At 35.9% G+C, this 27,149-nt stretch overlaps 2 protein-coding genes and 2 pseudogenes across 2 annotated transcripts; all 4 read left to right on the top strand.

The window, feature by feature from the left end:
• The first annotated feature begins 3,946 nt into the window (after nucleotides 1–3,946).
• LOC107014810 (AAA-ATPase At3g50940-like) lies at nucleotides 3,947–8,112 on the top strand. Its single transcript, XM_015214904.2, has 3 exons — nucleotides 3,947–4,530; nucleotides 5,256–5,933; nucleotides 6,406–8,112. Exons 1-3 carry the CDS (start codon nucleotides 4,186–4,188, stop codon nucleotides 6,820–6,822), a joined length of 1,440 nt encoding a protein of 479 aa, XP_015070390.1. The 5' UTR covers nucleotides 3,947–4,185; the 3' UTR covers nucleotides 6,823–8,112.
• Nucleotides 8,113–10,973: 2,861 nt separating this feature from the next.
• LOC107013121 lies at nucleotides 10,974–13,030 on the top strand. The gene is made up of 4 exons (XM_015213108.1): nucleotides 10,974–11,177; nucleotides 11,288–11,410; nucleotides 12,022–12,171; nucleotides 12,455–13,030. Exons 1-4 carry the CDS (start codon nucleotides 10,974–10,976, stop codon nucleotides 13,028–13,030), a joined length of 1,053 nt encoding a protein of 350 aa, XP_015068594.1.
• Nucleotides 13,031–17,587: 4,557 nt separating this feature from the next.
• Nucleotides 17,588–20,249, top strand: LOC107013119 (annotated as a pseudogene).
• A 1,695-nt stretch (nucleotides 20,250–21,944) lies between these two features.
• On the top strand, nucleotides 21,945–26,959 carry LOC107013118 (annotated as a pseudogene).
• The last annotated feature ends 190 nt before the right edge of the window (nucleotides 26,960–27,149 follow it).

The following is a 27,149-nucleotide window of genomic DNA, read 5'->3' as shown; positions in this document are numbered from 1 at the left end:
CAACCGCCCGCCCCATTGTCATCCCTAAGTGGAAGATGAAGAAGAGGATTCACTTAAAGGGTTGACTAAATTTTCTTCATAAGAAGAAAAAAAATGGAATAAAAGAATATGAGGAAGAAAATGGTTTCCGTAGAAGTATTTAATTTTTGTTACCATTTTTAAAAAATTCACAAACTTTAACTTATTGTACAACTTCACCAATCCGGAAAGATTTGTAAATAGTTTAAAGATAGGCAGAATGAAGACTGTATCTAGAATTGTGCCTCACTCAACATGACTTGTCAACAAGGTAAGTTTGCACTAACAAGGTAAGTTTGCACCACTGACAAAATCTATGCATGCACAAGGTTACATATATATATATATATATGCAGGTGAAGAGGGTTTCTAATTCTGAGAACCAATTCGGTTATGCTGGTATTATCAACTACGGAAGCCATCCACATCGTAAGGAAATAGGTGGAGTAGTATAGGGAAAGGAACCTCGACATGGTGTTCATTAACCTTGAAAAAGCATACGACAATGTTATAGAGGTTCTGTGGAGATGTTTGGAGACCAGAGGTGTTCCAATCATGTACATTAGGGTTACTAAGGACATGTATGGTGGATCTTAGACCCGGGGTGAGGTTGGGGGGAGGTGACTCAGGTCACTTTCTAGTGGTGATGGGTTTGCATCAGAGATCGACTCTTAACACGTTTTTGTTTAACTTAGGGATCGATGTTCTGACATGACACATTCAAGGTGAGATGCCTTGGCGCATGTTTATTGTTGATGACATTATACTGATTAACGAGACATGTAACAAAGATAACGACAAGCTAAAGGTGTGGAGACAGATCCTAGAGTCTAAAAGGTTTCAAACATAGCAAGAATAAGACATAGTACGTAATGGCGGAACCATAATTTTCATTAAGGGGTGTCAATAGTTAAAGTAAAAAAAATTAACAATGCTAGTAGAACATGCAAGTGTCACAGTCACTTGACACCCCTTCGCCAAGGGTAGGTCCCAACCACCCCCCTCCCACGAGAGTACGTGGAACACAAGTTCAATGATGTGCCTCATATAGCGAATGTTAAAGTCAGGTTGGATTCTCAAGTCATCTCTAAGAAAGGGAGTTTCAAGTACCCGGGGACTATTATCCAAGACAACAGAAAGATTGACGTGGAAGTCATACATCGCATTGGTGCAGGGTGGTTAAAATGGAGGCTAGCTTCTAGAGTGTGATAAAAAGGTGCCACTATACTTTAATGTAAGTGATATAGAGCAGTAGTCACACCGACTTTATTGTAGGGAAACTTTCACATATAGCAAACATAAAATCCATATATGTATGCTATTACAAAGTTTGCATTATTGCGCTCCATAACAAACTTATATATGTATAATTCGCTATAGATATACAATTGAAGCGAATTGTATAAAACGAATTGTATAAAACGAGAAAGAGAGAAATTATATACAATTTGAATTGTATAAAACGAGAACGCAAGAAAGGCAGAATTGAATTGTATAAAACGAGAAAGAGAGAAATTATATACAATTTGAAATTTGACTAAAACGAGAAAGCAAAAGAAACTCTGACAGAAATTTTTTTATTATTGTATAATTATAAGTGTATTGGACAAAGATATATGTATTTGCATGCATTTATACAATTTTCTCTCGCTTTATACAATTAGAAACACAATTATACAATTCTATTGTATAAAGCGAGAGAGGCGAGCGACAGGAAAAAGCGAGCGAGAGAGGGAGAGTTGCGAGCGAGAAAATGAGGGAGAGAGGGACTGACAAACAGTTTGATACGGAACATAAATAAATCAAAGGGTAGCTACTATATTTATTTTATATTATTAGTTTTTCATTCTATACAATTATTCCTTTATTGCATGGGGTAGAGTGTTGGCCAGTCAAGAACTCCTCTATCCCGAAGTCCGAAGATGAAAGTTGCGAAAATGATGATGTTAAGATAGATTTGTGGGCTTACAAGGAAAAATACGGCCAGAAATGAAAACATTTGGGTCAAGGTAGAAGTGACCTCTATGGCGAACAAGTTGTGAGATAGTTCGAATATGTCAAAAGGAGATACACAAAGGCCCTAGTGAGGATATATGAGAGATTGGCGTTGTAGAGCTTAGGAGAGGTAAGGGTAGGTTAATAAGAACTAGGGGACGTGACAAGATTCAACTAATCGAGGATATGACCGCGATAAAAGGGTGTGGAGGGCAACGATTCTCGAAGAAGACTAGAAGTAATTAGTTTTGCATTGTTTCCCCAGTAAGTAGAATTAGTAATGTTTCATTATTTCACTATTTCCGTATTTTTTAATTTAATGCTATTTTTAAGATGACAAAAATGCTCAACAAATGGAGGTGAAGTACGATGGTTCTATTGTACAAGAACAATCCAAAACTATAACAATTATTGGGGTATCAAATTGCTGAGCCACACAATAAAGGTTAAAGAGAGTGTGGTAATGAGGGCGAGGATAGGGGTGTCCGTTTCTAGGAATCAATTAGGATGCATGCTAGGGTGTTCGACAATTGAAAATATCCACCTTGTGCAGAGACTAATGGAGAAGTATAGGAAAAAGAAGAGGAATCTTCAGATAGTGTTCATTGACCTTAAAAAGGCTTATGACAAAGTCCTAAGGGAGGGATGTTCTCTGCAAGTGTTTCGAGGCTAAGGTGTTCTGACCGTATATATTAGGGCGATAAATGACATGAATGATGAAGCTAAGGCTCGGGTTAGAACGGTCAGAGGAGACTCTGAGAACTTTCTGGTTGAGATAGGGCTACATCAGGGATCAATTCTTAACCCTTTCCTATTTGCTTTGGTGATGAATGAGTTGACATGGTCTATTCAAGATGAGGTTCCTTGGTATATATTGTTTGCAGACGGTATATTGTTCGTTGATAAGACATGTGACAGTCAATGCTTAGTTGAAAATTCGTAGAGATACATAGAGTTATGAGGGTTCAAGTTGAGCAGGACTAAAATGGAGTATTTAGAGTGCAAATCTAGTCTTGGGTTCGTACTCTAGAATAGTGGGGACATCGAGGATGATCTCATACATCACATTGGGGCGGATGGATGAAATGGAGGCTTGCCGCTAAAGTATTGTGGGATAAGTAAGTATCACATAAACTTTAAAAGGTAAGTTTTACAGCGTGGGGGTTAGATCTTCGTAGTACAACCCCTCTTGTTGTCCACCCCCTATTTCCCCTTACCTTCTCGTGGATCGGAAAAAAATAAAATAATTCGAGAATCAATAAATTTGTTACTATTTTATCACATGTTAGGCACATAACATTAAAGTAGAATTTTGAAGTATTATTAGACTTACGAGTTTATGGAATTAAATCTAGATTAAATTTAGATAAATTCATTAAATCAAGAATATCACCCAAATTAAGATCAAATTATTTAATTCCAAGATATGGATTCAAAGAGAAGTTCAATTTCACGTGAGCTAGTCCATTGAGTTGGTCATTAAATAATGAGCCCGGTCGATTAGCCCAAGGCCTATTCCACGTGTCAAATGATATGATGCACCAAGTCAAATAAAAGAACAAATAATACGATGACACGTATTCAAATGATGGGCACTCATAGTCATATTAAACACCAATCAAACAAAGACAAATGTTCCAACTGACATATCTTGGCCAATTAAATGTGACCTTTTCAAATGAGCCAATCAAAATCAAGCAAGAGAGTTCATCTATACTTAAATTGTCTATCTTCTACAACTATAAATAGGGGCGTACATACCTCTCAAGGGGACATTCAAGAAATTGGAGAGAAGGCATCTGTAATCGAAAGATCATCCGAAGAACAGGAGAACTACATACTCTAGTGGCGATCTGCAAGTTCTTGTGGTGAGTCGTAAGTTTCTATACCTTCATATGTCTGATCAAACCCTAGCTCCATATTCGTGCTAAAATTTCAATAACAATTAATTCATCAACTCAAGAACAAGCAAAGACCATTAGTTGATGGTCGTGATGATAAGAATTAGAGGATTACGCGATTCCATATAAATTTTATAAGCATTGTAATCCCCGCACATCATTGGAATCAAATATTAAAGACTTGACACTATTTTCTTGTGTTGATTGTTCGTTTATCAGGAAGAAAAATTTAGTTGTTACACACCCACTAGACAAAAAGCCCTAAAGAAGCATGTCCTCTTCATCAGGAGAATTGAAAATGGCCCTAGCCAAGAGGGTTTTATCGAGAGTTGGCTCAATTGCAGCAACTGTCATGTTGGTTCAAACGATAATCCACAACTACATCCCCAGGGAACTCCATGCATATCTATTCTTTGGACTCAAAAACATGTTCACCAAGTTCTCAAAACAGCTAACGATGGTGATTGAAGAATTTGATGGCTTGGTCAAAAACAAAATTTATGAAGCTGCAACAATCTATTTGGCCAACAAGTTGTCCCCTCACATCCGAAGACTTAAAATAAGTAAGCCTGAGAAGGAGAAGAATTTCAACATCACTATGGAACGTAATGAGGAGGTAATGTTTGTGCAATCTATATATATAATGCTATTGCGTGTTATGGTATTTGTTATCATAAAAGTTCTGGACCAAATTGAAAGTTGTATTGTTTAGACTTTTGAAAGATATTTACAACTAACAATACATAGACTAGAGAGGAGTAATTTTGTGGGTAAACAAACATACCTGTCACTTCAGATTATGAAAAATATCGTGTTAGCTATAATCTATTTAGCAATAAAATTTCCAGCTAATTTTAGTTAATTTTGTAGTGATTGTCGGTTTCTTCTAAAGCTATGCGCCTTTGAAGAATCTGACACGTGTATGACCACATTTATAGGTCCTTGCAACATAAAATAGAATTAGTATAGCAATCAACTTAAGAAACATCATAAGATATGTAAACATAAGAAGCATCATAAGATCTGTATTATTATGTGTAGATATGCTGATATGACTTCTAATTTAATTATTAACCAGACAAACTAGAAACAAACAAACTAAGGGTAATTATAAATATGGTTGTGGTTTCTAGATAAGATCTATGTCATTTTTCTAACAGTCCACCATCAGAAAAGTGAAAATCACTTCTCTTGAAATCAAAGTCTTGAGTTGAAAAATTGTTCTATATTCATAAGTGCTTAGGTAAGTTTCCACAATTAATTTACCTTCGCAATAATTTAACATAATAAATCTTGAGAAGATGATGTTTTTTTTCCAATCTTGCGGTTTAATTCCAGCAGGTGATAGATGTTTATGATGGACAGACATTCAAGTGGATTTGGCTATGCAGACAAACAGAATCTAAACACTTCTACAACCCTAGAGACATGGATTCCGCTGAGAGATCTCTAATAAGGTCCTTTGAATTGACATTTCACAAGAAAAACAAAGACCTAGTCCTTAATTCTTACTTGCCATACATCATGGAAGAAGCAATATTGCAAAAACACAAAAACAAGACGATCAAGATTCATACTGTGGGTTACGAAAGGATGTCTAGTTTACATGACATGTGGAAGCCGGTGAATTTTGATCATCCTGCCACTTTTGAGACAATCGCAATGAAAGCAGACCAGAAAGAGATGATCTTGAAGGATTTGGAGAGATTCACGAGGAGGAAAGAGTATTACAGGAAAGTAGGTAAGGCATGGAAAAGAGGGTATTTGTTGTATGGTCCTCCGGGAACTGGAAAAACTAGTTTGATTGCTGCAATAGCGAATTACTTAAACTTCGATATATATGATTTGGAGTTGACTACAGTGACGCGGAATTCAGATTTAAGGAAGTTATTGGTTGCCACAACCAATAAGTCAATTTTGGTGATTGAGGACATTGATTGTACCATCAACTTGAAAGCTAATTTCGTTAATCGAGCTATGCATGTTCCTTCAAGTGATTTTCATCAGTCAGAAATCACGGTAAATTAGTTTTTTGTTTTCTATTTCCTATCTTTACTATTCTTACTAGGTACGAACTCAGATATATACTAAATGATTAAATAAAAAAAGTTGGTGCTATGTATTTTATTTTATGGGTTAGTATGAAATATGTAGTTAAGGGAGTGGTCAAGTGGAAGATAATGGGTTTTTAAGAAACTGATTAATTACCATAAATTGGATAGGATATGTTGGCCTTTTTTGTGCAGTATTTCAACATGATAAGAGCACGAAGAGGTTCAGTACAATTGTTAGAATGCGTCCTTGCCTAAGGACTAGTCGATATACTTTTACAAATTCTACTAACATGGAACTACAACAATTTCACCTTCCATTAATTTGTGATTTTCATGAATATATTAAGTGTCAATTATTCGGAAATTTTGGATTTGGTATTAGTGTATTGTGTTGTGTGTAATCCTTTACCTTACTAATATATTTAATTTTATTGCAGATCACCTTGTCAGGTTTATTAAATTTTATTGACGGGCTATGGTCGAGCTGTGGAGACGAAAGAATCATAATTTTCACAACAAATCACATAGAAAAACTCGACCCTGCACTGCTGCGACCTGGCAGAATGGACGTGCACATTCACATGGCATATTGCACACCTTGCGGCTTCAAACTTCTTGCTGCGAATTACTTGGGGATTAAAGATCATAATCTTTTCAATGAAATCGAGGAATTGATTGATATAGCCAATGTGACACCAGCAGAAGTGACAGAACAATTGTTGAAGGAACATGAAGTTGAAGATTCACTTAAAGGGTTGATTAATTTTCTTCACAAAAAGATGAAAGAGGAGGAAGAGGCCATGGAAATAACTCAAATGGAGTCAGATGATGAGAAGAAAGAATGCTCCCCTTAAGAGTAGTATGCCCCCCTTAAGAGTACTATTATATTGATTGATGAACAGACAGAATTAGTTGGAATTTCGTATTGCTATTACTGTATTTGGTTTATGAGTGCTTCAGATAAGAATATTTCCTGCACTTTATTAATTGCTTCTTCATGCTCTTATAAGCTTTTTCTCGCAGACTCTGTATGTGATGTTAGTTTCAAAGCTATGCAAGCATGACCTCAAACATCTAGTTTAGTCTGCATATAGATTATTCCCTCTGTTCTACTATTCCAAATGATTTTCCAATAAATTTTGCATTTTTCTCAATTGCCATTGCACCCTATTTCCCCTTACCTTATTGTAGATCGAAAAAAATTAATAATTCAAGAATCAATATATTGGTTACTATTTTATCACACATTAGGCACATAACACTAAAGCAAAATCTTGAAGCATTAGTAGAATTAGGAGTTTATGGAATTAAATTTAGATGAATCAAGAAACAACCCAAGAATTAATTCACTTTTCTAATGGTGGACTATTAGAAAAAAGTCTTTATGTCTGATTTGGAGACCATAACCCTATTTATATAACACAATCTGCTTATTTCTATTTTTTTTGTTTATCATTGAATTAGATGTATACCTATACATAAAAACACATATTTTTCTATGTTGCTCGGATCCTAAAAAAATGTAGTCATACATGTGTCTGATTCTTCAAAAGTGCATAGGTTAGGAAGGGACCATCATAACTCGACAATCATTTCAAAAAAACTGAAATTCGCTACGAAAAATGTTGCTAAATACTCCCTCTATCCCTATTTACTTGTCCATATTTCTTTTTATATTTGTCCCTATTTACTTGTCCATTTTAACAAATCAAGAAATGACAACAATATTTTTCCTAATATGCCCTTATTTAATTCTAGAAAATTTCTAGTACTATTAAGTTGCAATCCATGCTTTTTGAAACCAAAAGATACATTTATTATACATGGGGAGTTGCATAATCTTTTAAGTTAAGGTTAAAATTGTAATTAACCTATGATAATCATTGGTGTCTTTATATGTATGTCACTTCTAAAGTGGACAACTAAATAGGGACAGAGGGAGTAGCTCATAGCTAGTACAATTTTCTAATAATATGTAGCGACGGATATTGTTGTTTAGCTACAAAATTTTTCCACCTCTAATCCATGTATTCTTAGTAGTAAATATCTTTTAAGAGTCCAAGCAACATAGTTTTTAGTTTAGTCTAAAATTTTTGAGATAACAAATACCATAACATGTATCATTATATATCGTGTGCGTAAGACATTACCTCCTCATTACGTTCCATGACGATGTTAAAATTTTTCTCCTTCTTAGGCTTACTAATTTTAAGTCGATGGATGTTAGGTGACAACTTGTTGCCCAAATAAATTTCAGCAGCTTCATGAATTTCGTTGTTGACAAGGCCATTAAATTCGCCAATCGTCATCGTTAGCTGATTCAAGAACTTAGTGAACATGTTTTTTAGTCCAAAGAAGAGATTTTCATGGAGTTCCAACGGGATGTAGTTGTGGATTATCGAACAAACCAACATGGTTGTCACAATGCAGGAAAGATCTAGCTGGTCATCAAAAACAAATGAAGGCAGTCCAATGCAGGAAAGATCTAGCTGTTCATCAAAAACAAATGAGGGATCATAGGCATGACCCTATATTGATTGAGCCGGAAAACTCACTCAAATTGAAACTAGAAAAATGGAGCATGATTGAGGAGAACATAAATAGGCAGAAATCTAGAGTTCGGTGGCTCCAATTAGGGGATTCTAATTCTACTTATTTCTTTGCAAATATGAAGTATAGGGGAGTACAACAGGGCAGACTTATGTTCAGTGAAGGGGTGTCAAGCGACACCGCTTCGTCAGAAAAATTTACAAAATATATGTATCAATACTATATATATAATATACTCATACAAAAATTGTGGTTAAGCAAGGATGTCAGTTTTCTACAAGTCACTCTTGCTTACTGCCAACACCCAAATGCCTGTTGTAGATCCAAAGGTTTTTCGTGAAGGGCCTCCTACCTAAAAAGAAGCCAACAGCTGGAGTTGATAGCCTTTATTAACAGGAAGCTGGAGTTGATAGCGCCCGTTAGACGGGAAGAGTTGTATACTGCTCTAAAGAGTATTGATGAATTAAAAGCCCCAGGTGTAGACGGTTTTAGTTCATGCTTCTTCATAAAATCATGGCCAGTAATTGGAGGAGATGTCATAGATGTTGTTGCTGTAATAGAGTTCATTAATTGATCGACCATTTACAAGCCAATAAATTGCACACAAGTTACCCTACTCCCTAAAGTGAAGAGTCCATCTTCTGTGAAGAAATTTCGACCCATTTCCTATTGTACAATACTCATCGATTGCAAGTGGTAAGTAATTATTCAGTGGAATGGATCTTAGCGGAACAAGTTTTGAATCGCATGAATTTTCCAACAAAATTTGTGCACTGGATTATGGAGTGCCTCACATTAGTCTCCTATTCTATTGGGACAAGGGGAACCAACTGTGCCTTTTGAAGCAAAACGAGGGTTAAGTCAAGGAGACCCATTCAACACTAGTCCAAATGCAGAGATCATCCAAAAATGGTTTGTGGGCACCTGCAAGTTACTGCAGGACTTAAAGTCACACCCATTAACCATAATCAATACTGGAGGCATGTAGGGTAAAAGCTTGTGACTGGTTCTGGAAGGGACGAAAGCTAACTCTTGAATGGTGGTCTTCAGTGGCTGGCTCAAAGCTAACCTCAAAGAAATCTGATCATAAATGGATAAAGGTTTTTGGAATTCCACTACATGCATGGTCTTCAGAAACCTTTCAATTTATCAGAGATAAGTGTGGAGGCTATGTTGGAGTTGATGAAGACACGACACACAGAACACACATGCTATGGGCTCGAATATGTGCGAAGAAGAACATGAAGGTAATCACAAGATCCATAGAGCTGCTCAAAGAAGATTGGGGTTTCGATCTCACAGTCTTAGAGGATCTGCATACGGTTGTTCGTCTCGCCGGAAAAGCCACTCTTCTCGAGAAAGGGAAGTCAAAGGAAGAAGTTGGCACCTCAAACCTCGTATCATATGAAGAGACACAAAGGGACAGCTTTAATTTAAAAAGGAGCAACTTTAATTCAAAAGAGGACAACTTTACTCCAAAAAGGGACAACCTGGATTGCCCAGTGGACAAAAGGGCAAAAGTCAAAGAATCTAATAATGTTAATGGGAGTGGTCCAGTGCTGAATCAACTACAAGTGAGCCTAGAAGCTGATCAGATTTATTACCAAACAGGCCCAAATGGCAAGAGGGGAAAAGCTAAAGTTTTAAATGAGGCCAAACTCTTTAAACTTATAACCATTTGGCAAGTTTAAAAACCCAACCCAGCTTCTAATAGATTCAGTGTTCTATCACAAACAGAATTCGTAGAGCAAATATCAGGAGTGGGGCAGTCAGATGCAGATGATGAAAGAATTACCCTTGAAAGAATCTACAGGCCATTGCAACAACACACCTCAAGCAGGGAACTGGTTGCCTATTTCAACTCAGATACAGATTTCCCCTCGATAGCAATAAGAGAAGCTTTACCATTCACTTGGTATGAAGGTAACCCCAATCCACAGGTTATAGACAAACCAACTGTAGTCGAGACATCAAAGTGGACAAAAATCACAATGGTTAAGGCATGCAAAGCCTTCGGGGTCAATGCTACAGTTTTGAACATGATCTCTTAGATTTAGTTCTAAGAATGGAGCAAAGAAGACAAAAACAAGTTCAAAAGCTGGAGTTAAATCAAAAGGAGTCTGGGAGTCGGAAAAAAAACAAAGGAGAAGGGAGAGGAAAAGATTAATCTGTGGGATCAATTATGACAAAAAAGAACAACAAAGTAGTGGAAGTAGGGGCAGGCAGTACACCTCACTGTCTAGATGAATTTGGAAGTCCTTAGTTGGAATATAAGGGGGCTGAATGAGGAGGGGAAGAGAAGCACTATCAATCCCTCATTTAGAAGTGGAAAGTAGACATTTTATGTTTACAAGAAACCAAAGTCCAAGGCTGCGGGGAATAGATGGGCTGATTGGGTGGAACTTACAGCAAACGGCACAAGAGGTGGTATTATAGTAATCTGGGATAAAAGGAAATGGGTGAAAAACTGAAAATGGACACACAACTGGGCTGTTACTCGATCTCGTGTATGCTACAAAGTACACTTGAAGAGTTCAGATGGTGCTTCATGGGCATTTATGGTCCACACACTAATTCGAAAAGGGAGGAGATGTGGGATGAACTAGCAGGGATAAGAGGACTTTGGGAACATGAGTGGGTCATAGGGGGTGACTTAAATGTATGCAGATTTGAAAGTGAACGGTTAAATTGCAAAAGGAGATCAAGATCCATGGCAACATTCTCAGACATAAAATCCAAGACCTGGGGATAATTGACCTACCATTGCAGGGAGCCCAATTCACTTGGTCCAGAGATGAGAACAATCAACAAGCTTTGAGAATTGACAGATTCATTATACCCTCGGAATGGAATGACTCTTTCAAGGTTGTGAAACAAATTGCATTGCCAAGGGTAATTTCAGATCACAGGCCCATTTTACTGGAAAGTGGGGATTGGGATGCCACTCCTTCCTACTTTAAATTTGAGAACATGTGGCTGGAAGTTGATGGCTTTCTGGATAAGCTAAAACTCTGGTGGCAGAGCTAAAATTTCAATGGGCGGATTGATTTCATCCTTATGCAAAAATTGAAGAGTCTAAAGAAGGACATAACAACTTGGAACAAGGAGAAATTTGGAAAACTGGAGACCATGAAAGGAAAAGCAATAGACGAGTTGATGATCTTGGAACGGAACACTGAAGGCAAACAATTGAGCACTATAGAGGCTAGTCAAATGACAAGCCTGAGAGCTGAGATACAACAGTTAGCCAAGATAGAGGAGATCTCATGTAGGCAAAATCCAAGTTCCTCTGGCTCAAGGGGATAGGAACACCAAATACTTTCAGAAGATTGCTAATTCTAGTAGAAGATCCAATTGCATAGACAGACTTCTAGTAGACAATGTGGTCATTGAAGATAAGGAGACAATTAAAAAGAAGACACTAGAGTTCTTTGAAGGAGTGTACACTGAACAAGAAGAGTGGAGGCCTACAATCATGTTTGAAGGAATTGCCTCCATCATAGGAAAGCAGTAACTTAGAAGCAGCTTTCAGAGAGGAGGAAGTATTAGCAACCATTAAATCAAGTGCCCCTGACAAAGCCCCCGGACCTGATGGTTTTACTATGGCTTTCTTCCAGAGCTCTTGGGAGTTTATCAAGACAGATCTATTAACAGTTATGCAACACTACCATCAACATTGCTGGATAGGTAAGTCTTGTAATGCTTCATACATATCACTTCTTTCTAAGAAAAAGGGGGCAAGCGAACTTAGGGATTACAGACCCATTAGTCTTGATTGGAAGCATATACAAGATCATTGCAAAAGTCCTCGCAAATAGATTGAAGACAGTTATGGGGAAATTAGTCTCAAACCAACAAAATGCCTTCATCAAAGGGAGACAAATCATTGATGCCTCACTCATAGCAAATGAGGTGCTTGATTGGTAATTGAAACAGGGGAATGCTGGACTACTTTGCAAATTAGATGTTGAGAAAGCCTTTGACCATTTGAATTGGTCTTATCTCATATCTATTCTCCGGCAGATGGGGTTTGGTGATAGGTCGATTAAATGGATTAAGTTCAACATCTCCATAGTTAAGTATTCAGTTCTAATCAACAGAAGCCTAGTAGGCTTTTTCTCTGCACAGAGAGGCCTAAGGCAAGGTGATCCACTTTCACCTTTTCTATTCATCCTAGCTATGGAAGGGTTGAGTAGAATGTTAAACAAAGCCAAACAACTGCAATGGCTCAAAGGTTTTGATATAGGAAGGGATAGAGCAGTTAACATCTCACATTTGCTTTACGCAGATGATACATTGATCTTTTGTGGGGCTGACAGAGAGCAGGTCCTATATTTAAACCTTACGCTACTCATATTTGAAGCTGTTTCAGGTCTCCATATAAACATGCTCAAGAGTGTGATCTATCCTATTAATGAGGTGCAGAACATTGAGGAGCTGGCAGACATATTGGGTTGTAGAACTGGAATTTTCCCAACCACTTACTTAGGCCTTCCATTTGGGGCTAAATAAAAGGCGGATGGCATCTGGAGTGGAATGATTGAAAAGTTTGAAAAAAGGCTTGCTACATGGCAAATGCAGTACCTCTCTATGGGTGGAAGACTTACATTGATAATCAGTGTACTAGATAGTATCCCAACATATAGTATGTCACTACATCCCATATCTAGTAAGGCTTTGAAGCAACTGGACAAAACCAGAAGGAATTTTCTATGGGAAGGGAATAACAAAAGCCATAAATTCCATTTGGTCAATTGGCCAATAGTCTTGTTACCAAAAAAGTTAGGTGGTTTGGGCATTAGAGACTTAGCATTGCAAAACAAATGCCTACTTATGAAGTGGTTGTGGAGATACACTCAAGAGGAGCATAGCCTTTGGAAGGATGTGATTATTGCTAAACATGAAGCACTAAACCACTGGTGTTCTAATGTTTCAACAGCTCCATATGGAGTTGGTGTCTGTAGAAGTATAAGCAAATTATGGGAGTTCTCTCAACACAAATACTTAATTGCAGGGAATGGACAACATATCAGTTTCTGGAGAGACAAATGGATAGGCAACTCCTCCTTAATGGTTGCTTACCCTAACATGTTCCAGAAAGCAAGGGAGCCTAACTCTACTATTCAGCAATACAGAAAAGGGAATTCTTGGAACATACAGGACTGGGAAATGGAGGAGTTGGTCAGCCTACTAGCAACACTTTACAGTGTTGCATTTAACAGTGAAATACCAGACCAGCTCAACTGGGGAGAAAAAAAGGGGTGGGAAGTTCTCAGTTAAAGCAGCTCTCAAGCATCTAGGCCCACGAAATGCAATTACAGACCACTAGCCTTGGAAGCTTATATGGAAGATAAAATTGCCTCCTAAGATTAGTTGCTTCAGCTGGACCATGGAGCTTGCCTGACCCAAGACAACCTGACCAGAAGGAAGTTTCAGATGGCTACCAGATGCTATATGTGCAAGAAGGAAGCAGAAACACACAACCACCTATTTCTACAATGTCAAATAGCAGCAAACTTGTGGAGTACGTTTTTAGATCTTTTTGGCTTCAAATGGGTCATGCCTCAGAATATCAGGGATGTTGTAATAAGCTGGGGTTGCTGGAAAGTTGATAGAACCATCAAGAGAATATGGAAGATGATACCTTCAGCCATTTTTTGGAGTATCTGGAACGAAAGGAATAGAAGATGCTTTGATGGAATATCAACTACTTACCAATCTTTAGAAGCTAACTGCCTCATGTTTTTGTATATTTGGGTTTATTTATCCCCTCTAGATTGCCCTGATTCACTTCTAAACCATGTCTGCTCCCTGATTCTCAATTAACAATGTAAAGGAGAGATGACCTTTTGCTACTAAGCTTTTGTAACTATTATGCATCTACTTGATGCCTGCAATAGAACTAATTACTTCATCAAAAAAAGACAAGGAGACCCAGTGTCTCCTTACATTTTTTTTCTAGCTATGACTACTTCAGTAGATTGCTAAAGAGATTAAAGCTCCAACCACAACTAAAACACCATCCTAGATGTGCAAAGTTGAACCTGGTCCAACTAGGATTTGCTGATGATTTATTATTATTTTGCAGGGTTAGTGGAAAATAAGGAGAAAAGCTCCATTTATTTTGGAGTAAGAGACAGGAATGGCAATGTCGCGGAACCGATGCGGGGCGGGGTGGGGTGTGTTTAAGGCTATACAGAGTAGGGCAGGGCGAGACGGGTTGAAGGTTGTGCGGAGCAGGTGGGATGCAGGGCGGATTGAAGTGGGGTTTTAAAAACTAATGCGGGACTGGGGCGGGTATGTGTAATTTTATGTGGGTTCTAGCTTAATTTTTAACTTTTTATATGTTATAAGAGTGTGACAAAATATTATTTATTATAATAATTTCTTCAAAACTACTAAAATATTTAAGATAGTGAATGAAAATGGTTCAATAAAAAATAATATGACCTCTAAAAAAATAAAACTTGGAAGTCACTATCCTATTAAATTAATACAAAAATGAATTTATGTTTACGAATTTTATTTTAGTATCAAACTAAGCTAGAAAAAGAAAAAAAGGAAAAAATTATGCGGGGGGTTCATGCGGTGCAGGTCTATGGGAGGCGGGATGGGGTGGGGTGGATTGAAAATGAAACAAATTGTGATGCAAGGCGGGGCAGATTAAAAATTTTGTGGGTTAAGCTCAACCCGCCCAACCCCTACCCCGCACTGCCCCATTGTCATCCCTAGTAAAAGATGACCAACAACTACCGATTAGGCTTTTCAAACGGGTTCATGCCATTTAGATATCTTGGAGTACCCTTAAGTACCAAGAATATCTATCACACAACCTTAGTTGAGAATCACAAAGTCTAGAGGGCACAATATAGGAAAGTTTCAAAGTCTACATCGTCAATACTAACTACCATCAAAACACTCTATAACGACCGTCATTATTACGACATGATTTTCTCCAATAGTTTTTTCATATTATATTGTACTTCTCTATAACAACATTCATTATATTAGTACACTCAAATAACCCCTCTACAAAAATCATTCTCAAATATTGTGTAATAATATCTTGTAAGAAATATATTATGAATAAAATAAAACATTAGCATATTTCTGACATCATCAGTAATTTGTCATGCAAATAGTAAATTTCAAGTAAAGATATTTCAAAGGTAAAAATAGTATTTTAATGATACCCATCAATTCTAGTCATAACTTCACAACGAAAGGCTGCTAATGTTTGTTTTTATTACATTCATATTCTTTCTATATTTTTAGTAAGATTGATCAACACATTCCTTTTTCTTGCTACACAAAATCATTAAAGTTATTTTTGCATACTTTTGTGTATAACATCTAAATCTGATATTTTTCCTCAACTGCCATCGCACCCTAATTCCCCTTACCTTCTTGTAGATCGGAAAAAGATAATAATTTAAGAATCAATATATTGGTTACTATTTTACTATTTCCTTATTTTTTTTATTTAATGCTATTTTTAAGATAACAAAAAAGCCCAACGAATGGAGGTGGAGGACAATGGTTCCATTGTACAAGAAAAAGGGTGAAATCCAAAACTGCAAGTATCAAATTGCTGAGCCACACAATAAAGGTTTGGGAGAGTGGTAGATATGAGGGTGAGGATAGGCGTGTCCATTTCTAGGGATCAATTTTGGTGCATGCTAGGGTGTTCGACAACTTAAAACATCCACCTAGTGCAGAGATTAGGAGAAGTACAGAAAAAAAGAGGAATCTTCATATGGTGTTCATTGACCTTAAAAGGGCTTATGATAAAGTCCCAAGGGATGTTCTCTGGAGGTATTTCGTGGCTAAGGTGTCCTGATGGCATATATTAGGGCGAACATGAAAGATAGATCTAAGGCTCGGGTTAGAACGATCAAAGGAGACTTGGAGAATTTCCTAGTTGAGATGGGGCTACATCAAGGATCAATTCTTTACCCTTTCTTATTTGCTTTGGTGATAGATGAGTTGACATGGTCTATTGAAAAGGAGGTGCCTTGCTATATGTTATTTGTAGACGACATATTGTTTATTAATAAGATACGTGACAGAGTTAATGATAGGTTGAAGATTCGGAGACACACTTTAGAGTCCCAGGGTTCAAGATGAGCAGGATTAAAATGGAGTATTTGGAGTCCAAATCTAGGGGGACCTGGAAGTGAAGCTTGCCACACAAACTATTTCCAAGAGGGAGTTGTAAGTATCTTGGGTTCGTACTCTAGAATAGTGGAGACATCGATGATATGTCATACATCACATTGGGGCAGCATGGATGAAATGAAGGTATGCCGCTAACGTATTGTGTGATAAAAAGGTATCACCTAAACTTAAAAAGGTAAGTTATACATATTGGTGGTTAGATCTTCGTATTCCACCCGCTCTTGTTTTCCACCCCCTATTACTCCTTACATTCTTGTAGATCAAAAAAAAATCGAGAATCAATGTATTGGTTACTATTTTATCACAGACATACGAGTTATGGAATTAAATCTAGAAATATATCATACCCAAATTAAGATCAAATAATTTAATTCCAAAATATGGATTTAAAGATAAGTTCAATTTCACCTGAGCTGGTCCATTGAGTTGGTCTTCAAATAATGAGCCCGCTCAATTAGCCGAAGGCCCATTCCACGTGTCAAATGATACAACACACCAAGTCAAATAAAATGATATTACGTATTCAAATGACGCCGCACACTTAGTCATAATAAACACCAATCAAATGCAGACACATGTTACAACTGACATGTCTTGGCCAATTAAATGTGATCTTATCAAATGAGCCAATCAAAATCAAGCAAGAGAGTTCATCTACTACACTTAAATTGTCTATCTTCTACAACTATAAATAGGGGTGATACATACCTCTCAAGGGGGTCATTCAAGGAATTGGGGAGAAAGCATCTTCAATCGGAAGATCATCCGAAGAACTAGAGAGAACTATACACTCTAGGGGCAATCTGCAAGTTCTTCATCTCTGGTGGTGAGTCGTAAGTTTCTATACCTTCATATGTGTGATCAAACCCTAGCTCCATATTCATACTAAAATATCGATAACAAATGCTTCATCAACTCAAGAACAAGCAAAGACCAACAGTTGATGGTCATGATGATAAGAATTAGAGGATTACACCTTTCTACATAAATTTCATAAGCATTATAATCCCACACATAATTGGAATCAAATATTAAATACTTGTCGCTATTTTCTTGCATTGATTGTTCGTTTTTCAGGGGAAAAAAACTAGTTCTTACACACGGACTAGCGAAAAAGTCCCTAAGAAGCATGTCCTCTTCATCAACAGAGTTGAAACTAGCCCTAGCAGAGAGGGTTTTATCGAGAGTGGGCTCAATTGCTACAACAATCATGTTGGTTCAGACGATAGTCCACAACTACATTCCCAGGGAACTCTATGCATATCTCTTCTATGGACTCAAGAACATGTTCACCAATTTCTCAAAACAGCTAACGATGGTGATTAACGAATTTGATGGCCTAGTCAAAAACAAAATTTATGAAGCTGCAACAATCTATTTGGCGAACAAGTTGTCCCCTCACATCAATAGACTTAAAATCAGTAAGACTGCGAAGGAGAAAAATTTCAACATTACCATGGAACGTAATGAGGAGGTAATGTTTTGCGTGCATATACATATTGTATTGCTTTTGACTCTTCAAATATATTAATTACTAAGAATACATAGACTAGAGTGGATTAATTATGTGGGTAAACAAAAATATTTTGACACTACAGATTATAAAAATATTGTGTCTATGAGCTATTTAGAAATAAATTTTTTAGCTTTTAGCATCATAAAAAATGTATTATTATGTTTAGATATACTAATACAACTTCTAATTTAATGATAAATTAGACAACTTAGAAACAAACAAACTAAGTGTAATTATAAATAGGGTTGGGGTTGGGGTTTCAAGATCAGACAAACATATGTTGATACAACATCTGATTCACTGATAAACAAGAAAAAATAAAAACAAACTATGACATTTTTCTAATAGTCCACCATTAGAAAAGTAAAAATCACTTTTCTTAAAATCATGATTTGAAAAATTGTTCTATATTCATGAGTGCTCAGGTAAGTTTCCACATTTAATTTACCTTCGTAATAATTTAAGATAATAGATCTTGTGAAGATGATGTTTTTTCTTTAATCTTGCGATTCTATTCCAACAGGTTATAGATGTTTATAATGGACAGACATTCAAGTGGATTTGGCTCTGCAGACAAACAGAGTCTAAACACTTCTACAACCCCAGAGACATGGATTCTGCTGAGAAATCTATAATAAGGTCCTTTGAGTTGACATTTCACAAGAAAAACAAGGACCTTGTCCTTAATTCTTACTTGACATACATCGTGGAAGAAGTAACATTGCAAAAACACAAAAACAAGACGATCAAGATTCATACTGTGGGTTACGGAAAGAAATTCTGTTTACATAACATGTGGAAGTCGGTGAACTTTTATCATCCTACCACTTTTGAGACAATCGTGATGGATTCAGACCAGAAAGACATGATCTTGAAGGATTTGGAGAAATTCATGACGAGGAAAGAGTATTACTGGAAAGTAGGAAAGGCATGGAAAAGAGGGTATTTGTTGTTTGGTCCTCCGGGGACTGGGAAATCTAGTTTGATAGCTGCAATAGCAAATTATTTGAATTTCGATATATATGATTTGGAGTTGACTAAAGTGACAAGGAATTCAGATTTAAGGAAGTTGTTGGTTGCCACAACCAATAAGTCAATTTTGGTGATTGAGGACATTGATTGTACCCTTAATTTGGAAGCTAATTTGGTTAATCATGATATGAATGTTCATTCAAATGATTCTTATCAGTCAGAAAGCATGGTAAATTTAGTCTTTTAATTTTGTATTTCCTATCTTTACTATTCCGACTTGGTTTTAGTTTATGGGGTAGTTTGACATCTGTAGTCAGGGAATTGGTCAAGTTGAAGGTTACGGGTTTCCCTCTTGCTATTAGTATTTTTAGGATAATTGATTAATTACCATAAATTAGATAGGATATGTTGGCTTTTTTTTATTCAGCATTTCGACATGACAAGATGTGAAGGAGTTCAGAACAATTGTTATAATGTGTCGAAATAGTCGATATTTTTTTATAAATTCTACCAACATGGAACTACAATAATTTCACCCTCCATTAATTTGTAATTTTCTTGAATAATTTAAGAGTCAATTATTGGGATACTTTGGATATGGTAATAGTGTATTGTGTAATACTTTACCATGCTGATATATATTTTTTATTGCAGATCACCTTGTCAGGTTTACTGAATTTTATTGACGGGCTATGGTCGAGCTGTGGAGGCGAAAGAATCATAATTTTCACAACAAATCACATAGAAAAGCTTGACCCTGCACTGATGCGACCTGGCAGAATGGATGTGCACATTCACATGACATATTGCACACCTTCTGGATTCAAACTTCTTGCTACCAATTACTTAGGGATTAAGGATCATAAATTTTTCAAAGAAATTGAGGAATTGATAGACATACTCAATGTGACACCAGCAGAAGTGGCAGAGCAGTTGTTGCAGGAACATGAAGTTGAAGATTCACTAAAAAGGTTGATTAATTTTCTTCACAAAAAGATGAAAGAGAAGGAAGAGGCCATGGAAATAACTCAAATGAAGTCTGTTGATTAGAAGAAAGAAAGATAAGGAGTAATTTTGTAATCGTTAATCTGATGTAAACGATCAAGTGGTATGCCCCCCTTAAGAGTTCTATTATATTGATTGACGAACAAACATAATTAGCTGAAATTTCATATTGCTATTACTGTATTTGGTTTATGAGTAAGAAAATGTTTTCTTATTCCATTTGACATTTGAATAGGAGAATAATTCTACAAGTATTTCCTGCATTTTGTTTACAGATTCTTCATGCTTTCTATAACCATAATTGCTTCTTCACACTCTTATAATTTTTCTCGTAGACTCTGTATGTGATGTTAGTTTCTAAGCATTACAAGCATGACATCAAACAACTAGTTTATTTAGTCTGAATATAAACTATTCCAAATGATTTTCCAATAAATTTTGTATTTTCCTCAATTGCCATTGAACTCTATTTCCCCTTACCTTCTTGTAGATCGTAAAAAAAAATAATTCAAGAATCAATTTATTGGTTACTATTTTGTCACATTAGGCACATAAAACTACAGCAAAACCTTGAAGCATTAGTAAATTTAGGAGTTTATGGAATTAAATTAGATAAATTCATAATTTCAAGAAACAATCCAAGAATTAATTCACTTTCAAATGGGGACTATTAGAAAAAAAAGTCATATGTCTATAACCCTATTTATAATTACACATAGTTTGTTTGTTTCTAATTTGTTTAATTGATCTTTAAATTAGAAGTAGTATCTGCATATCTATACATCTAAACACATATTTTATTATGCTTCTTATGAACATTTAACTTTAAGCACTAAGTTGACCGTCTGACTACTTCTGTTCTAGATTGCTCGGACCCTAAAAATTGTGGTCATACATGTGTTAGATTCTTCAAAAGTGCATTGCTTTAGAAAGGTCAAACATAACTCGACAATCATTACAAAAAAAAACAGAAATTTGCTACGAAATTTTTTGCTAAATAGCTCATCTCCAGCACATTTTTTTATGATATGTAGTGGATATGTTGTTTAGCTACAAAATTTTTCCAACACTAATTCATGTATTCTTAGTAGTATATCTTTTAAGAGTCCAAGCAACATAATTTTTAGTTTAGTCTAAATATTTTATGGTAACAAATACCATAAGATGCAATTATCAGTATAACATTACCTCTTCATTACGTGTCATGGCAATGTTGGAATTTTTTTCCTTCTCAGGCTTACTAATTTTAAGTCGATGAATGTTAGGTGACAACTTGTTGCGCAAATAAATTTCAGCAACTTCATAAATTTCGTTGTTGACAAGGCCATTAAATTCGTCAATCACCATCTTAGCTGATTTGAGAACTTAGTGAACATATTTTTGAGTCCAAAGAAGAGATATTCATGGAGTTCAAAGGGGATGTAGCAGTGGATTATCGAACGAACCAACATGATTGTCACAACAATAGAGCTTATTGTTGATAAAACAATCTTGGTCAACGCCATTTTCCATTCTGCTAATGAAGAGGACATATTTTTAAGGGTTTTTTTGGCTAGTGGATGTTATTGTTATGTACCAAATGTGTAAATAAAAATAGTAACCAAAATATTGACGCAATTGCAATTGAGGAAAATGGTAAATGTATAGTAAAATCGTGTGAAGAAAAGAAAAACAAATAAAGTGAGAAATAGTCCAAAGTAAATAGGAAAAATTGTATCCTTCGGGCTGGCCCAGTGGTTTGGGCTTGGGACTTCCATGTTGGAGGTCTCAAGTGTGAAACCCCCTGTCAGCGAAAGCAAGGGGTTTGCCTTCTGGGTCGAGCTCGTCGCACCAGGCTTGCCTGGTGCTGGTTACCTCTCTTATCTGGTTTACGAGCTATTGAATAGGAGCGGGGTTTTTACCCTGTGCGCACCCAAAGGGTAACAGCTGCGGGTTTTCCTTGTCATAAAAAAATAGGAAAAATTGTACCATGACTAACGATAGTAATAGTTGGTATTGACTATGACTTTAAAACTTTCCTATATTTTTTTATGACAAGGGAAATCCGTAGCCTCCATCCTTTGGGTGTGCACGGGGTAAAACCCTCGCTCCCATGCAATAGCTTGCGACCACATAGGAGAGGTAACCCGCACTAGGCAAACCGATGCGACGAGCTCGACCCAGGAGGCAAACCTCTTGCTTTAGCTGGCAAGGGGTTTCAAACATGAGACCTTCAACATAGAAGTCCCAAGCCCAAACCATTGGACCACCCCGAAGGATACTTTCCTATATTAAGCATAGTGTACTCCACTACAGTTGGAGATTCCACAAAATCCAAATTTTATTTCTAGTACTTTGAGCTTAGTTTCCTAGCCATTCCATTATGAGACTATCTTCTCTATAACATTGTTGACTTTATTCTCTTTCACCTTCTGTTCCAATATTGCTATGAAACTCGTCTTATTTTCCCCTAATAAAACTCCTTCAAGCAGATAAAAGGCAATGGAGGAAAGATCTAAGTGATCATCAAGAACAAATGAGGGATCATAGGCACGACCCTATATTGTTTGAGCAGCAAAAGTCATCAAAATTTAAACTAGAAAAATGGAGTGTGATTGAGGAGAGCATCAATAGGCTGAATTTAGAGTCCAGTGGCTCCACTTAGAGGATTTTAATTCTGCTTATTTCTATGCAAATATGAAGAATAGGGGAGCTCAACAGGTTAGACTTACATTTAGCGAAGGGGTGGCAAGCGACATTGCTTGTTGGAAAATTTTGCAAAATATATACACTAAAACTATGTATAAAGCTATATGTAAAACAAAATGATGTTACTTGATATTAATAAACTGATTGCATGTTGGTTCACTGTCCGGTTAAGTGTTTGAAGTCAGGGGTTCAAACCTCAAACTAAGCTTAGTTTTGAAAACTACAATATACTCATAAAAAAAATTGGTTAAGTAGTATTGAACCCAAGACCTCTTCTGGATTAAAACTAATCTAAACCAATGAATCAAGGCTGTCAGTTTCTACAACTCACTCTTGCTTTCTACAAGTTCACTCTTGCTTTAGGCACATAACACTTCAGCAAAATCTTGAGGAATTAGTAGACTTAGGAATTTATGGAAATAAATCTAGATTAAATTCACATAAATTCAATAAATATCAAACCCAAATCAAGATCAGATTTTTTAATTCCAAGATATGGATTTAAGCAAAGTCCAATTTCACGTGAGCTAGTCCACTGAGTCGGTCTTCAAATAATGAGCCCGCTCAATTAGGCCAAGGCACATGCCATGTGTCAAATGACATGACACATCAAGTCAAATAAAGGACAAATAAAATGATGTCACGTATTCCAATGATGTGGCACTCCAAGTCATATTAAACACATCAATAGCAAACAAATGTTCCAATTGACATGTCTTGGCTAATTAAATGTGACCTCATCAAATGAGCCAATCAAAATCAAGCGAGAGTTAATTACACTTAAATAGTCTACCTTCTACAACTATAAAACCTTGAGTTGATGGTCGTGATCATTGTTGTGAAAGGCGATCACCTCGTCACTGATGGCGAGAGGCGAGGCGATCTTCAAAATCCTTTTAGCATTGTGGCGAGACGATCATCAAAATGCGACGACATGATGACAAAAGGCAAGAAAGGTGTCGCCTTTTGTATTTTCTTAAAAAAGGCGACCAATTTAGGGTTTCAAAAGTTAAAAGGTAATTTTAGCGTTTTCGACTAGACTCCTTCGGCAACTAGCCAGACTTTTCCGACAACTCCAAAGTTTAACCAATACATATTTCTTCTTCCTCTTTTCTTTTTCCTTCTTCTTATTTCTTTTTCCTTCTTCTTACCTTTGTTTTGACTTTTGTTATGTTTTTTTTTCTCATTCAAGTTTTATTTTAGCATGTATTATCTATTTTTCAGTTTTTGAATTGAAATATTTGTTAATATGTTATTGCTATTGAGATTTTAATTATTTACACATGCAATTAAATATTTTACTTTTTTGCTATTAAATGGTGCCGCACTTTACGAAAGGTGAGCGCCTCACCGCTCGCCTCACCCTGTGGCGAGACAGATCCTTGTCGCTTTTTATCGTCTTGAACCATCCAAAATACTGGTCATGATGATAAGAATAAAAGGATTACATCTTTCTATTTAAGATTTCATAAAGATTGTAATCCACGCACATAATGAAATAAAATATAAATACTTATCGTATTTTCTTGTCTTGATTGTTACATTTTCAGGAACAAAAATTTAGTTGTTACAGACCCACTAGCCAAAAAGCCCTTAAGAAGCATGTCCTCTTCATGTGCAGAATCGAAAATTAACCCTCGCCAAGACAATTTTATCGAGAGTAGGCTTAGTTGCTGCAACAATCATGTTGGTCCCTACGATAATCCACAACTACATCCCTAGGGAATTGCATGCATATCTCTTCTTTGGACTCAAAAACATGTTCACCAAGTTCTCAAATCAGCTAACGATGGTGATTGACGAATTTGATGGCCTCTTCAACAGCAAAGTTTATGAAGTTGCATCGATTTATTTGGCCAACAAGTTGTCCCCTCAAATCCATATATTTAAATTCAGTAAGACTGAGAAGGAGAAAAATTTGAACATCACCATGAAACGTAATGAGGAGGTACTTATTTGCACACACACATTTATATATAATATGATAATTGCAAGTTATATTATTTGTTATAATAAAAGTTTTAGATCAAACTAAAAGTTATGTTGCTTGAACTCTTAAAATATATTTAGTACTAAGAATATGTGGATTAGTAGTGTACAAATTTTGTAGCTTAACAACAATATATGTCACTTCAAATTATCCAAAATTTGTGTTAGCTATGAGCTATTTAGCAACGAATAAGCAATAAAATTTGTAGCAAATTTCTGTTTTTTTGTAGTGATTGTCAAATGAAAATATCAAATCCTTCTAATGTCATGCACTTTTGGAGAATCTCACGTGTATAACCATATTTTTTAGGGTCTGAGCAACATAGAATACAAGTAGTCAGGTAGTCAACTTAATGCAAAAAGTTAAATGTTTCGTAAGAAAAATCATAAAGTATGTGTTTTTATGTGAAGATATGCTGATAAAACTTCTAATTTAATAATAAACCAAACAAAATAGAACCAAGCAAACTATGTGTAATTATAAATAGGGTTATGGTCCCCAAATTACACATAATGAAACTTTTTCTAGTAGTCCACCATTAGAGAAGTGAATATTAGTTCCCTAAAGATTCACATCTTGAATTGAAAAATTGTTCTATATGCATGGGTGCTCAAGTAAGCTTCCACATTTAATTTGCCTTCGTAATAATTTAAGATAATAGATCTTTTGAAGATGATGCTTTTTTCTGATATGAAGGTTTTATTCCAATAGGTGTAGATGTTTATAATGGGCAGTCATTCAAGTGAAACTGTAGACAAGTACAGTCTGAAACACTTCTACAACCCCACAGACATGGGTTGACATTTCACAAGAAAAACAAGAACCTTGTCCTTAATTCTTACTTGCCATACATCATGAAAGAAGCAATATTACAAAAACACAAAAACAAGCGATCAAGATTCATAATGTGGGATATGAAGAGATTTACAATTTACATGACATGTGGAAGCCGGTGAATTTGATCATCCCGCCACTTTTTAGACAATCATGATGGAATCGGAGACCAGAAACACATGATTTTGAAGGATTTGGAGAGATTCCTGATGAGAAAAGAGTATTATAGGAAGTAGGGAAGGCATGGAAAAGAGGGTATTTGTTGTTTGGTCCTCCGAGGACTTAGAAATCTAGTTTGATTGCAGCAATGGCGAATTATTTGAACTTCGACATATATGATTTGGAGTTGACTGCATTGACGAGGAATTCAAATTTAAGGGAGTTGTCGGTTGCCATAACGAATAAGTCAATTTTGGTGTTTGAGGACATTTATTGTACCATTAACTTGCAAGGTAATTTGCTTAATCGAGCTAATTATGTTGGTTCAGATAATTTTCATGAGACAGAAAGCACGGTAAATTAGTCGTATATTTTACGTTTCCTTTCTTTACTATTCCTCTTTTTGTGCAGTATTTCGACACGACAAGAGCATGAAGGGGTTCAAAACAATTGTTATAATGTGTCCTTGCCTACTCATAGGTCGATATTTTTTTACAAATTCTACTGACATGGAACTACAATAATTTCACCCTCCATTAATTTGTGATTTTCTTGAATAAATTAAGAGTCAATTATTGGTAAAACTTGGATTTGGTATTAGAGTATTGTGTTGATAGTAATACTAACCTTACTAATATACTTTTTTATTGTGGTCACCTTGTCAGGTTTACTACTCCCTTAGTTAATTCTTAAACGCCTACTATTCCAAAAAGTAGATTTTCACTTTTACTTTATTACTTCTAATATATCAAGAATAGACAACAAAAAAAAATATATTTAACGTCAATATTAGTTACTTATTTCACAAAGCATGTCCCAAGACCTAAAAGTATTCATCAATTAATATTGGCATTGTGGTAAAATATGCATATCAACCATTGTTACTTAAGAGGCATGTGAAGTTAAAAGTAGAAAAGTAAAAGTGGTCAGAGGGAGCATATGCGAGTCTTTGGGTTTTTAGAGTCCCAAAATACTGACACTATCGTATAAATTAGTAAAGTTACTTTGTTTCATGATTTCAAAACACAAACTGAGATGACTAAACACGCTATAAAATAAACTTGTCCAAAAATAGAAAAAAGCAATGAGCTGAATAAGTCAACGTACCTCATCAGATCGCAATGACAAAGCTAATCAACGTGCAACGTCACTTTTTTTTTGTCTCTTAACTTTTGAGATTCCTTCAAATTGAAAGAGAAAAGTGTGAAGTTTTCTCCCAATCATATGATTCAGTTTCAATAGTACATAATGGTTTTGGTTTGTTATATTCCAAAAACGATTTTAGCTTT

This window comes from Solanum pennellii, chromosome 3, assembly GCF_001406875.1.
Source record: "Solanum pennellii chromosome 3, SPENNV200".
NCBI lineage: Eukaryota > Viridiplantae > Streptophyta > Magnoliopsida > Solanales > Solanaceae > Solanum > Solanum pennellii.
Note: the sequence above shows the minus strand (reverse complement) of the source record. Positions and strands in the feature narration are given on the sequence as shown.

Coding starts and splice junctions, on each gene's coding strand:
- LOC107014810 (XM_015214904.2), top strand. CDS start 4,186: ATGTCCTCTTCATCAGGAGAATTGAAAATGGCCCTAGCCAAGAGGGTT. Junction 4,531..5,255: donor CTATGGAACGTAATGAGGAG/GTAATGTTTGTG, acceptor TAATTCCAGCAG/GTGATAGATGTTTATGATGG. Junction 5,934..6,405: donor TTCATCAGTCAGAAATCACG/GTAAATTAGTTT, acceptor ATTTTATTGCAG/ATCACCTTGTCAGGTTTATT.
- LOC107013121 (XM_015213108.1), top strand. CDS start 10,974: ATGGGTGAAAAACTGAAAATGGACACACAACTGGGCTGTTACTCGATC. Junction 11,178..11,287: donor TCATAGGGGGTGACTTAAAT/GTATGCAGATTT, acceptor CTACCATTGCAG/GGAGCCCAATTCACTTGGTC. Junction 12,172..12,454: donor TCAAGACAGATCTATTAACA/GTTATGCAACAC, acceptor TAATTGAAACAG/GGGAATGCTGGACTACTTTG.